The 13,972-nt window shown below is 52.2% G+C and overlaps 1 protein-coding gene across 1 annotated transcript; it reads right to left on the bottom strand.

Annotated features, from left to right (window-relative positions):
• Nucleotides 1–364: 364 nt before the first annotated feature.
• ago1 (argonaute RISC component 1) lies at nucleotides 365–13,666 on the bottom strand. The gene is made up of 19 exons (XM_058085235.2): nucleotides 13,180–13,666; nucleotides 9,647–9,833; nucleotides 8,028–8,148; nucleotides 7,706–7,887; nucleotides 7,485–7,621; nucleotides 7,282–7,416; nucleotides 7,108–7,195; nucleotides 6,695–6,842; nucleotides 6,493–6,612; nucleotides 6,103–6,225; nucleotides 5,890–6,023; nucleotides 5,494–5,678; nucleotides 5,258–5,417; nucleotides 5,084–5,174; nucleotides 4,800–4,994; nucleotides 4,464–4,598; nucleotides 4,295–4,396; nucleotides 4,021–4,220; nucleotides 365–2,946 (listed from the first exon to the last, which is right to left on the bottom strand). The coding sequence occupies exons 1-19, from the start codon at nucleotides 13,202–13,204 to the stop codon at nucleotides 2,838–2,840; spliced, it is 2,577 nt and encodes an 858-aa protein (XP_057941218.1). The 5' UTR covers nucleotides 13,205–13,666; the 3' UTR covers nucleotides 365–2,837.
• Between the last annotated feature and the right edge of the window lie 306 nt (nucleotides 13,667–13,972).

The raw sequence follows: 13,972 nt of genomic DNA, 5'->3' as shown, positions 1-13,972 counted from the left end.
GTCAACAATGCATTTTATTTTGTTTTTAGAAGGTGGTAAACATGTTTACTATGTCTTGTTTGCTCTTACCATATTGGGTAATGTAAGCGTAGAGGTGACTATGGGGGTGTTATTTCATGTCTCAAGGGCTCTAATGGTATTTAGAAGGTGGTAAACATGTTTACTATGTCTTGTTTGCGCTTACTATATTGGGTGATGTAAGTGTAGAGGTGACTATAGGGGTGTTATTTCATGTCTGGGGGCTCTAATCGTGTTGAAAAGCGTACTTGTAAGATAACTAGAATAACCTTTGGCATGGTGAAGGGGGTAGCACAGCTGGAGAGCATACAGGCGTTCCTAATGAAGTGTCTAAAAGAGGAGACAATTCTTAAAAAACAAATTTATTTTTCTTTTTAAAAAATAACAGTTTCCATGATCATCACATGTGAGCCAGAGTAAGACGTGTCCTTTCATCCAGACAGCGAAGGGAAGTGCCGGGACTCTTCTTGATCAGTGGCTTCCATATTGCTTCGTCAGACGGGGCCACGCCCCCACCCCCTTCTCTACAAGGTGCTTGGTGCCTCGAGGGAGCGAGGAACTGCATTTGCTTTCAGCGACGCATGAAAAGACGTGGAAAAGCCCCAAGTGATGGCTTTTTGGGAGGGGGGGTGTTGGCCTGGCAAAGTGGCGGGCCCAAGCCCATAACGTGTTCCTGTGGTCGAGTTCTATGTACACAATGAAGGATGCGTGTTCATCTTCCCAATCCCTTTGACAGAGAGACACGGGCCCCTTTCACACAGACACAACCTGTCCCGTGCCGGAAGAGCGGCGGGAAGGAGCGTCTGTGCCGGGTTGTGGGCAGACAAGGTCAGGGTAGACGGACACGGAGCCACCACGTGTCCTGGTGGCTTCCGCCGCATCTGAAAAGAGGTTGTATATTTGAGGAGGTGGGGTGCCGCCCCCCCGGAGGACCCCTCCCACACCAAACTCAAACTCAAGCTCAGTGTGCCAACGTGCATTACGACGATGATGATGATGATGGGTATTCCGGATGAAGGCTAAAAGAGGCGGGGTTTACGAAGAGGCGTGACTGACCCGTGCCGCCCACGCACACGGAGCACCAACGTGGCCGACACGCTAGGGAGGATGAGGAAGTGCGTCTTGAGGGCGTGTGCTTGTGCCGCCGTGCACGGCGAAGAAGAGCTTAGTGTACAAAACGATGCTTTTTACACGCAAGGTCAATCCCTGAACGACCTTCAGCCTTGCAGCACTTCAGTGATCACAGACGTCGATTCTAACCATGTCCATCATGGCCGGCGTGGGGGGGTCGTGTTGACCTGGCCTGTTGCCTTAAGTTGCTTGTGTCGAAGTAAAAGTGCCTGAATCGTCACCTTCCCATTAGGGATGCACCACATCTTCCTGCTGGGTCCACGCCACGTGGCCCCAACGTGGCCCCAACGTGGCCCCAACGTGGCCCCACGACCCTGACCTTCATGGAGATGCACATCCATGCCGGAGGTCAGAAGAACGCCGCTATGGGAGGGGGAGGAGCCACCGTATTGCAGCGGCCGTGATGCTAGGTCGTCTGCGGCCAAGCTGGTGTTTCAGGTGTCTGATGAGGTTTGGTGCTCCAGGGGTCGTTCCCCTCAAGGTGGACCTTCGGGGACAACATCCTTCCTGATGATGCACCCCCCCCCAGGAGTGCAGTAGACGTGAGAGCGACGTGAGGCCATGAGAATGGCCACAAGGTGGCAGAAGCGCGTCGGGTAAGATCTCAACAGGGAGCGGATGGAAGAACCACATGACAGGAAGGAGGAAGTGGAAGAGCGTAGAGGAGTGTAGCACGCCCACACATGCGGCGGCCATTTTAACTCACGTGCACACACAGTTCCCAACTAGCCGGTGGTCTTTCCTCGTCAATAAATGTTGTTTTGATGCTTTTTCACAAACAGCTGCTTGTCTCCCTTTAGTGGGGAGCTGATATTTCCCTGAACTTGCCTAAAGAAGGCAGGAAGGTGGAAAGAAAGGTAGTTTTCCTGCCGGGGTGGGGTTGGGGGGGTGCCTTGGAGGACGGCATCCAGGATGAGGGGAATGTTTGGAAGTCAGGAAGCAGGATCGCTCACCTGCTCATTGGAGTGTTTTCCTAGGGGAGGGGGGGTGATCATTGGGGCGTGGGGCCGTGATGGTGCATCCCAAATTGGAAGACCTCCCGCCCCCCGGTTGGCATTGTGGTTTTTTTGGCTGCTCATGAATGCTGGTTGAATATTTGCCACAACTATGCCGTGGTCCCGCTAGTCTTATGCTATGCTAATTAGCCGGGGACATGCTACGCCCCCGTCTGTGGCACGGCGAGGGAAGAACATAAAGACAAAGAAGAGGAGCCCGCTAACGGGCGTACATGCTAAAGGCTAAGTGCTAATGTACCACAGCTCAGGCGGCTTCCAATAAGATGATTCAAAAAGTCAAAAGTAGGCGTGTACTTGTGAGGAAGGATCCTATTGGTCGGAACGCTCGCACCCTCATTGGATGCTGAACGGGCAGCTTTGCGGCTTTTCCTTTGACGCCATATTGCATACTCGCTAGCACGTGGGACGCTAGCATCCCATACAGGACTACATGGGTCCGTGTGGAGGACCACGTCTGCTGGTACCTTCAGAAGATGCTTGCTGGATCTACAGAGGTTGTGAGGAGGACGTGTAGTGGTTCGTGTAGAAGACACCTGCTGGATCCACATGGAGGACGTGCAGTGACGAGTGAGGATCCAGGGAGGTTCTGAGGAGGATGAGGAAGTGGAAAGTGACGGGGATAAGGGAGGGGGATGAGGTGGTCACGGCGGGGGAGGGGTGCTGCACGCCCACTCAGGCAAAGTACATGGTCCTCAGGGTGTCGTGGTGGATCTGGACCGCTTTGGCCAGAGCCTGGGGGTCCCGGCCGTTGCTCTGACCCGACACGTGGCTGCCCTCGCCACTGGAAGGGGGAGGAGCAAACACTTTCAGAATCATGTGACAAAAACGCTTTGGAGCACAGGGATGAAATATGAAGGGAAAACATAAAGTAAAGTAAAGATACATCTGTACTAGGTAGGCTGTACTATGAAGTAAAGATACATCTGTACTAGGTAGGCTGTACTATGAAGTAAAGATACATCTGTACTAGGTAGGCTGTACTATGAAGTAAAGATACATGTGTACTAGGTAGGCTGTACTATGAAGTAAAGATATACGTGTACTAGGTAGGCTGTACTATGAAGTAAAGATATACGTGTACTAGGTAGGCTGTACTATGAAGTAAAGATATACGTGTACTAGGTAGGCTGTACTATGAAGTAAAGATATACGTGTACTAGGTAGGCTGTACTATGAAGTAAAGATATATGTGTACTAGGTAGGCTGTACTATGAAGTAAAGATATATGTGTACTAGGTAGGCTGTACTATGAAGTAAAGATACATCTGTACTAGGTAGGCTGTACTATGAAGTAAAGATACATCTGTACTAGGTAGGCTGTACTATGAAGTAAAGATGTACGTGTACTAGGTAGGCTGTACTATGAAGTAAAGATATACGTGTACTAGGTAGGCTGTACTATGAAGTAAAGATGTACGTGTACTAGGTAGGCTGTACTATGAAGTAAAGATGTACGTGTACTGGTAGGCTGTACTATGAAGTAAAGATATACGTGTACTAGGTAGGCTGTACTATGAAGTAAAGATATATGTGTACTAGGTAGGCTGTACTATGAAGTAAAGATATATGTGTACTAGGTAGGCTGTACTATGAAGTAAAGATACATGTGTACTAGGTAGGCTGTACTATGAAGTAAAGATACATGTGTACTAGGTAGGCTGTACTATGAAGTAAAGATATATGTGTACTAGGTAGGCTGTACTATGAAGTAAAGATACATGTGTACTAGGTAGGCTGTACTATGAAGTAAAGATACATGTGTACTAGGTAGGCTGTACTATGAAGTAAAGATGTACGTGTACTAAAGAATCTAATCTTAATAATAATCTTAATCATCTGAGGCCACGCCCCCCACCTGTCGTGCTCCTTGTCCACCAGGTGGTAGCGGGCGCGGAAGGCCACCAGGCGGGCGTAGTAGGCGGGGGCGGGGATGGAGACGGAGCGGGTGCAGCGTACGTAGGTGTGGCACAGCTGGTAGGTGAGAATCTGCAGCTCGTCGGCGGTGAAGCGATTGTCGTCCCACAAGACGTAGTAATGCGACGGGCGGCTGGTACCCTGCGCAGCCAGGCAGCGGAGCGTGTGAGGCGGGGCGGCGGCGGCGGGTGGGGCCGGGCGGCAGTGTGGCGTACCTGTATGCCGGCGTGGCTGCACAGGTAGAAGTCGAACTCAAAGGGGTGAGTGATGCTGGTGTCCACCGTGGTGCCCGCCGGGATGTTCCCGCTTTTTCCGATCTGCCAATCAAACAGCGCAAGTTATTCACGGCGGGGGAGCACGGGTGGCGGAGGCGTGGCGGCGCACCCTCTCCGACTTGTCGGCGCAGAAGAGGCGTGTGTGGTGGCGCTTCTGCACCACGATGTAGGTGATGCCGGGCTGGTAGTCCTTCTCCAGCTTGATGCAGGCGTCCCTGATGGCCAGCAGCTCGTAGTGCAGGATCTGCACCCAAAACAAACAGACGCTCATTCGCTGGACCGCAGGCTCCGTGCTAGCCCGGTGCTAGCCCTGTGCTAGCCCCTATGCTAGCCCTGTGCTAGCCCTGTGCTAGCTTCCATCGTTCACGTGGCTGGAGGGAATACGTTTGGACCCCCTGGACGAGTGTAGTGGAAGCATAGAGCATTTTGCCGTGGTAGGCTATACCTGTGGCAACTGGCCCTCGGGAACGCCGTCCCTGTAGAAGATGATCCTGGTGGGCTTGAAGCGGGTGGACTTGTAGAACTGGATCAGCAGCTCCCGCACCATGTAGGACAAGTCCTCTATGATCTCCTGCCTGGGTCGCTGCACTCGCACCGTGGCGCAGTACCTGCTGGGGTGGGCGTCCATGCTGCCCACCACCTGGCACACACAGGACACATCAGCAACAAGGAAAGGAAAGGCAGGAACGTCACGGCAATGAGGAACGCCATGGAAGAGGCCGGACTCACCGCCGTGATGGAAGGCTTCTTGCCATCTCCAGCGGGCGGGTGCGTGACATCGGCTCCCAGGAAGATGACGGGCTGCTGGAAGACAGCTGACCTACGGAATGACGGGAGGGGCGGGAAGTGCAAGTTAGGCGTGACACCAGCCTCCTGGCGGCGTTCCGAGTCCAGGGAGCGTACCGTTGGTGCGGCACCAGGATGTTGTTGATGCCCCCCAGCTTCACGTTGATCTTGAGGCAGAGGTTGGACAGCGTCTGAGGAGACGTCTTCACCACGTTCTTCACCTGGACGCACTGCGTGGCCATGCCCAGCAGCGTGTCGCCCACCCGCTTCACCTCGGCTACACGGAAGAGGGGGAGGATACAGCCGTCAGTCCGCGCCACGTCACCCGGGCGCCCGGCCGGGACGTCTCTCACCGTAGACGGGGGTTTTCCCAGGCAGGATGACGATGATGAGCTGCAGCCCCGAGTAGGTGTTCTTCAGGTGCCTGAACATGGGCTCCACGCTGTCGGCCCCCTGGGCGTACTTACAGAAGCACGGCTGGCCCTGGATGGGCATGCCGGCGTCCTTGGAGATCTTCCGGAGCTGGTCTGTGAAGTTCCTGGTCAGACGAGACTTCTTCATGAGCGACACAAAACACCAGACGGTCCATCTACCACAGCTCCGATGGCTTTCCTGCTACGGACCCCCCCCCATCTCCGAGCGCCCCCAGGCGGTGACGTGAACACCCCAACAATGATGACGTTCCAAGAAATGGATCTTGGTAAAGTCGTGATAGCATGACAAAGTTGTCATGGACCGGCAGGACTTACTTGAGCACCTCCTCCCTGCACTGCTTCTGGGGGGCGAAGCAGGCGATGGCCCAGACCTTGATCTCAATGCCGTTGTAGAACTGCTTCCCCCTCATGTCCCACACTCCCTGGTTGGGCGTGGCGATGGCGCGGTTCTGGCAACCCGGCAAACATATTAGCATTTAGCGCTGCTGGCGGAACACACAAAGATCCGCCCAAGCGGTGTTGACTTACCCGTCCGCCATATTGCAAGATGGGGGCTGGGAGCACTCGGCCCGTCACCTCGGCCATGTCGTCCTTCACCTTGATGCCAAACTCTTGGATGTACGGGTCCAGGTTGAAGTTGGCGTTCTTCATCTGGACAGGGATGGGCCACGGAGGGCATTATTAGCACACAAGGGCGCTTGAATGCACCACGCGTGTATAAAAGTGTCTTTAAATGCACCACGCGTGTGTATAAAAGTGTCTTTAAATGCACCACGCGTGTATAAAAGTGTCTTTAAATGCACCACGCGTGTGTATAAAAGTGTCTTTAAATGCACCACGCGTGTATAAAAGTGTCTTTAAATGCACCACGTGTGTATAAAAGTGTCTTTAAATGCACCACGTGTGCGGTGGACTCACCAGCCTGCTGATCTCCTCCTGCCTGTCGGGCGCCGAGCGAGCCGTAGCTTTGATCATGGTGGACGTCTGATTATCGGTCAGTTTCTTGATGCACCTTTGGCCCGCCACGATGTTGCACACCTGTAGTGTTTGGGAGGAGAGTTACCAGGTACCAGGTACCAGGTACCAGGTACCAGGAGCACTAGCCAGTACCCGTCCTCACCTCTAGGGGCAGATATGTGTGCTTCTGCTCCTGCCCCACCTGCAGGCAGGGCAGGTGGGGGTATTTGAGCTGCAGGTTGTACTTCTGCTTGAAGTACTGGGCCACCGTACATTCCACAGTCTGCCCGCTTTCCAGCTGGAGGGGAAACCTGGCGGAAAAGCAGGAATAACATCCAAAACTCATCCTGCTCAGGGTTTGGGTTCTCATGGAACTTCACGTTGACATGGCTGGGGAATACCGGGTTACCATGGCAGCCATCGAACTACCGTCTAGGAATACTACTTCATGATAGCGGTCTGTGGAAGTGGCTCCTAAAGCAGGCAGAAGGTCGTCCACGTCTGGCACTGGACCTCAGCTCGTGTCGGGGGAGTAAATATCGTGTCATGGTGGACCTTCATCTTCATGCTACTTACGTCTGGTGGCTGGCGGGACGTCGGGTGACGTTGCATACGCGGTACTTCCTCTTCATCTGGCCGCAGTGGGTCACCTCCACCTTGAGGCCTGCTCACACCCAAAGAGAAGGTTTTTGTGGAAATATTAGGACTGACGGAAAAGGTTGGACCTTCAAAAACCTCGGACGTCCCCACCTTTGATCTCCTTGGTGAAGCGGACCCTCTGCGAGTCGGTGAGGGTTTTGGGCTGCTCGTCGATATTGCGAATGTCCAAAACCTCGCACATGAACTCGATGACAGGCTGGGCTTTGTAGAAGGCCGTGGCGGACACTAGAGGGAGACAGAGAGCAACATGAGGGAATATTTGGAGAACCCGGAAGAGCAGTGAGCTAACTCACCGTCTATGTTCAACATCATCTTCCACATGGCGGGCCGCACCGACTGGTGGAAGCCGAACCACACCTCCCTGCCCCCACCCAGGGGGTGGTAGTATCCCTCGGGTGGGGAGAAAAAGGAGCGGCCCACTGGAGTGTACCTTCATGAAAAGTGAGTGGGGGGGCGACTTTTACTTTCTTTTTCACTCCGAGGCGTGTGGGTGCTGAGGGTTTGCTGAGGGTACCTCATGGAGGCCAAGTGCCGCATGGCCACATCCAGGGCTTGCACCGAGTCCAGGGGGACCTGCAGCCGCCCGCTGACCAGAGTCTCCTGCAGGAGGCGCCATGACACCTTGGCCAGCCAACGGATGGACACCTTGAAGATACGGTCCTTGCCCTCGCCGGGGATGGTTACCTCAAAATCCACCTGGGGTAGTATGGGGGGGGTCCACAGAGGGGAACGTACATCAGCACAAAAACAACAATAATAATAACAATATGCAGTTTTTCAGGGGGTGATTTCAGGGTGGATGTGGGGTGTCGTGTGGGGTGACGGTGTGGGTGTACCTTCTCGCTGCCAATGGGGAGGGCCAGCACAGTGTAGATGTTCTTCTTGCCGTCGTACACGGGCTTGCGGTCACCAAAGAGCTGGGGCTTGAAGTGCTGCACCATGTACTCCACCACCTCCCTGCGGGAGGCCATCCACGCAAACCCGGCATGAATAGGCGCTCGCTCGTGACGCCACGCTACGGAGCCCCGCCCACCCCGGCAAGATGGCGGCCTATGGATTCCTGCACCACGCAGATGGTGGCTCCACATCTCATGGTCCCCCAGGACAAAAACAGCCAAGCGGGGGAGGGATGGGGTCAAAGGGCGTGACCTGTTGATACCTTCTTGCCGCCTTTGTCAGCGAAAGCCTCAAGTCAAAGGAGCGTGAAGCTCGCGTACTCTCTCAACTTTAGTGCCCATGGAGGACTCGGGATGGCGTATTAGAGAAATACAAACACTTCATAGATTATTATTATTATTATTATTATTATTATTTCACTTGATCATAGCTATATGAAATGGACTTCTTACACATTTCACGCTTTCAATGTTTGCCATGACTTTGTTTTTGATGAATTTTAGATGGGAAGGACATAAGGAAAAATCAACTGGGCAAAAAATGGTAGCCGTGTTATAAGACACAGTTAACACATACATGATGGATCCAACATACATAAGGTACGCCATCATGGGGTCTGGATATAACATACATAAGGTACGCCATCATGGGGTCTGGATATAACATACATAAGGTACGCCATCATGGGGTCTGGATATAACATACATAAGGTACGCCATCATGGGGTCTGGATATAACATACATAAGGTACGCCATCATGGGGTCTGGATATAACATACATAAGGTACCGCCATCATGGGGTCTGGATATAACATACATAAGGTACGCCATCATGGGGTCTGGATATAACATACATAAGGTACGCCATCGTGGGGTCTGGATATAACATACATAAGGTACGCCATCATGGGGTCTGGATATAACATACATAAGGTACGCCATCATGGGGTCTGGATATAACATACATAAGGTACGCCATCATGGGGTCTGGATATAACATACATAAGGTACGCCATCATGGGGTCTGGATATAACATACATAAGGTACGCCATCATGGGGTCTGGATATAACATACATAAGGTACGCCATCATGGGGTCTGGATATAACATACATAAGGTACGCCATCATGGGGTCTGGATATAACATACATAAGGTACGCCATCATGGGGTCTGGATATAACATACATAAGGTACGCCATCATGGGGTCTGGATATAACATACATAAGGTACGCCATCATGGGGTCTGGATATAACATACATAAGGTACGCCATCGTGGGGTCTGGATATAACATACATAAGGTACGCCATCATGGGGTCTGGATATAACATACATAAGGTACGCCATCGTGGGGTCTGGATATAACATACATAAGGTACGCCATCATGGGGTCTGGATATAACATACATAAGGTACGCCATCGTGGGGTCTGGATATAACATACATAAGGTACGCCATCATGGGGTCTGGATATAACATACATAAGGTACGCCATCATGGGGTCTGGATATAACATACATAAGGTACGCCATCATGGGGTCAGCGCCACGACTTACCTGTTGACTCGCCGGGGGCATTTATCGGGCTTGATGTCCACCTCGTAGTGGTAGACGTCCATCTTGGGGATCTCCACTTCAAAGTAATTAGCCAGCAGCTTGATGGGCTTGCCCACGGTGCCCATTCCCGGCCGACGCGGGGCGTGGAACACCTGCTGCAAGGGTGGGGGGAAGACCCCCATGGGCACTGCCGGATGAGAAGACGGACAGGAAGTGAGAAGACGGCGAGGAGGACGGTGGAGACGACCCATGTCTGGACAACCTTCTTCCCAAAAGGCCAGTGTCCACATGCACCGTGGACGATGATGCAATGGACACGATGACATCATCTACACGGCAACCAGTTGCCACTGATAGATTGCGGTCCTGCGTGTACATGTACTGAAGGGGTGTCCACAGTGCAGCACTCCTCGTTTTGATTGGCCCTCGGCACAACTCAACCAGACCACTAAAAACATTTCAGCAGATGAAATTGGGAACATTGGTGGATGCCAGTGGCGAAGATGGCTTCACCAGTGGCATCCACTATCGGGAACCGATGGCCATTTTTATCAACCTCCCTGGCCATCCTATTATAGCCGATACTGTAAATAGATATCATATTATGGCCGATACTGTAAATAGATATCATATCGTAGCCGATGACGCGATGACGCGGTCAAGGCCAGCATCACATCTGTGGGGTGTCAGGAGTCCGGGTGCCGGGTGAGAGTGTTAGCAGTGACTCCAGCATACGAGGGGCCCCCTGGCCGTAACCCCCCAAGTCCCCAGAGACCCGCCCCTCCCTCTGCCACCACCAACAAAGACCCCAGCTGCCCTGCTCCTACGTCTGAGGGGCACATAAACAACACCGCCCTGTGTGACGGAGGGGAGTACCCTCACACTCATGAACGCAAACGCACGGGAGCGCCCCCCCCAACACACACACACACTCCACCCCTCGGCATTCCCAGCCTCACCATGGAGACGCCACAGCAACACGCTATTGTCATGGATATCAGGAAACCTGTGAGTGTGTGTCTGAAGGGGGGGGGTTGTCGGAGGAGCTAGGAAGAGAAGGAGGTAGGTTAGCAGGGGTGGCGGGGGGGCAGACCTTGGCCTTTTTGGATCCTGTTGGGAGCATGTTCCCACATTGGAGCAAAGCTGGAAAAGCCCCTCTTAAAGAGCTGCAAAGGATTTCCTTCAGGTAAAACCTACACTGACATGATGGCCACCATGCTGCTGGGGGCGTGCATGGGTCTGCATGGGTCTGCATGGGTCTGCATGGGTCTGCATGGGCGTACATGGCGTACATGGTAGGATGAGATTCAATGTATTATCATTACCATTTTTATGTATGTGATGATGATGATATAACATAATAATACCAGCACTTTGTGTCAAAAGATAACATAACAATAATAAATAAAAACAATCCATCCATGTTCTATGCCACTTCCTCATCTATCCTCATGAGGTATGCTGGAGCCTATCCCAGCTGTCTTGGGGAGAGGCGGGGTCCACCCTGGACTGGTGGCCAGCCAATCCCAGGGCACATATAGACAAACAACCATTCACACTCACATTCATACCTATGGACAATTTGGAGTGGCCAATCAAGCTAACATGTTTTTGGAATGGGGGGGGGGGTGTGTACCCGGAGAAAAGGGGACGGGGAGAACATGCAAACTCCACACAGAGATGGCCGAGGGTGGAATCAAACCTGGGTCCTCTAGCTGTGTGGCCTGCGCTCCACCGTGCAGCCCATGAATAAAATATAATCAATAATAATTGATATATGATCAATGAATATATATAATAATAAATATAAAAACTAGAAACTCAATGAGTAGTAGATTGCAATACATTTCTACTTTTGATGAAAGTAATGTTGTGGCCACAGATGTGCTAAGATGTACTATTGTACTAGTGTACTAATGTACTAGCGTACTATGTATGCCAAAGCTGACAAGCGTATCCAAGTGGCAAAGTTGCTTTTTGGCCATGTGGCATCGCGTCATGCTTCATACGGAGGCCCCGCCCCACTAAGGGGTCGGTCTGCCTCCGTGTGAATAAAATATCGACATCCATTCGCCAGAGTCGTACGCTGGCGGATTCAGCAGACGGCGAGCAGGACAGCATCTAAAAAAGGCCGTCTGCTCCAGTATGAACAATCTTCACTGAGCAAGGCTTCCCGGAAAATGAAAGGTCACCGTTTCATGACCTCACTCCCCAGGCATGACTAATCAACTTATGCTGCATCAACTCTTGCTACCGTGCATGCGGCGTGGCTTTTTGGAAGATGGCTGGGTCATCTGGGATAGGCTCCGGCATGATGGACCGATGGTTCCTTTGGTGCATCCCAAAAACTGTTAGCTTGATTGGCCACTCCAAATTGTCCATAGGTATGAATGCTTGTTTGTCTATATGTGCCCTGGGATTGGCTGGCCACCAGTCCAGGGTGGACCCCGCCTCTCCCCAAGACAGCTGGGATAGGCTCCAGCATAGAACGGGCAAGGGAAGTCAACAGAGCGTACACACTAGCTTCATGTACTTTTTTAAATCCTGGTTTTGCCTTTTCAAACCCCGACACTCCCACTTCTGCTTCTATGGTTGTCATCACACGTTTCTCTTCAGCATGGTGGTTCCCGTCCATGGTGGCATCATGACAGAGCCAAAGAAAAAGCAAAGCACGCTTGCGGAGTTGAGCTGTGTAGAGCTGACGTTAGTTAGCTTGAGTCCAGTAGATGCTTTTTCTTTGGCTCCTGGTGCCTCGTGTGCTAACCAACGCTAAACGATGACTAGCATCATTCAGGTGGAGAGTTGTATTGTTTCCAGGTCTTGCTATCAACAGGGGTTCTCTCATTCTTGTGGGTTAAACTAGTAAAATAAAGCTTGAAGGCCATAGCTTGACTCTGGAACAGACTATTTCTATATTCAACTGCTGTAGTTGCACTACAAAGGGGGTGTCTCTAAATAATTGGCTGTTGACCACAATCTAAACAAGACTCGGTGGTGGAAAATAGCTCATTCAACCATCACACTTCACACACAAAAGCAGACTTTTCAGATGTGCGTGGGGGGGGGGGGCTTGGGGATCTACCCCCTCCCTCATTGAAAATAAGCATAATGGTAAGCCAATTTAATGTGACTGTTGGGATCCAAAATGTCGAATGATGTGCACTTGCTATACCCCCCCCCCCCCCCAAATCGCCAAATTCAACTTTAACAGAAACGATGGTTCTAATGTATGCCTGCAAAATAAAGAGGTGATGCTCAGGGGGAACCACTGGCTGCAGTGGGAGGGGGTGCAGGCTGTGGAAGGCGGGCTTCACCACGCCGAGATTCCCACGACCTCCGTGACAGTCAAGCCCTATTCCGAGGCTCGACTGCGGTTATAAATCTGGGTACGCTAGGGCACTAAAGTGCTGCTCCCCGGGACCCCCACCCCAAAGTCTCCACGCTCCCCAGCCTCGGCACTCCCGGCAACGCCACCCAGCTTGACAGCCGCAATAATATTGTTAAAAAATAAAAAATGAAAACAATAAACATACCAGCGCCAGACGGTCCCGGCTCCATCCCATTCACTTAGCCGCGCGGGTACAAGCTAGCCGACCCAGGGTGCTGTGGCCAAAGCGCCGGCTCCTTCGGGCTGGAGGCGTCGCAGACTTCCAGCACCCTCCTCCGTCCTCTCGGCTTGTTGTCTTCTGCCCTCCTCGGTCTCGTCGTTGGACCTCCCCGCCCCCAGACCAGAGCGCTCCCCCGGACCCAGGGAGGCTTAATGGGGCGATCGCCGCCTCGTCTGCCCGCTGACCCGTGAGCGATGCCGCCGTGTGCCGCCTGGCTTTCTCTCGCTGGGAAGACGTCCTGATCGGCCCCGGGGATCGAGCCGACGGTCCGCGGCACTGCAGCGCTCTTGACTGGCGTGTTCCGGCTCTCCTCGCCGCTGAGGAAGGACTCTCCAGCGGAACAAAAAAAGGCCAGCCTGCCCCTCACCCCCCACCAAAAATCTCAAACTTCTTCTCTGCCATCAAAAGTGCAAGAGAACTGTTGGAGAACTTACTAACGTACCCTAGCGGCTGAAGCTGGAACTACACTACGTGCTTGTGTGCCATTCAATATCAATGCAGTATCGCAACAAAAAGACACATTTAAAAAAGGAAGAAAAAGGAAACACCAGAGATTTACTACATGTTGTGTGCTGCACTCTTCATAAAAAGTGTTTATTGTCCGTTTTGTATTTGATTTTCCAGCATTCGTATTTCATGGTGCAAATTTGTATCGAATCTGTAGTTTGGAAATAACTCGTGGTTTGATGGTTAATGTACTGGTCAACAGTGATTAAAA

This window comes from Doryrhamphus excisus, linkage group LG17 (assembly GCF_037039965.1).
Source record: "Doryrhamphus excisus strain RoL-2023G ecotype Guam linkage group LG17, RoL_Dexc_Guam_v1.1, whole genome shotgun sequence".
NCBI lineage: Eukaryota > Metazoa > Chordata > Actinopteri > Syngnathiformes > Syngnathidae > Doryrhamphus > Doryrhamphus excisus.
The sequence above is the reverse complement of the archived record's forward strand: the minus strand, read 5'-3'. Positions and strand labels throughout refer to the sequence as shown.

What these genes read in the sequence shown, in the direction of transcription:
- ago1 (XM_058085235.2), bottom strand. Translation starts at nt 13,204, where the DNA reads ATGGAGCCGGGACCGTCTGGCGCTG. An exon ending in GCCGGGACCGTCTGGCGCTG is followed by an intron (nt 9,834 to 13,179) that starts GTATGTTTATTG and finishes CTCATCCGGCAG; the next exon opens with TGCCCATGGGGGTCTTCCCC. An exon ending in CGTCCCGCCAGCCACCAGAC is followed by an intron (nt 6,843 to 7,107) that starts GTAAGTAGCATG and finishes CTTTTCCGCCAG; the next exon opens with GTTTCCCCTCCAGCTGGAAA.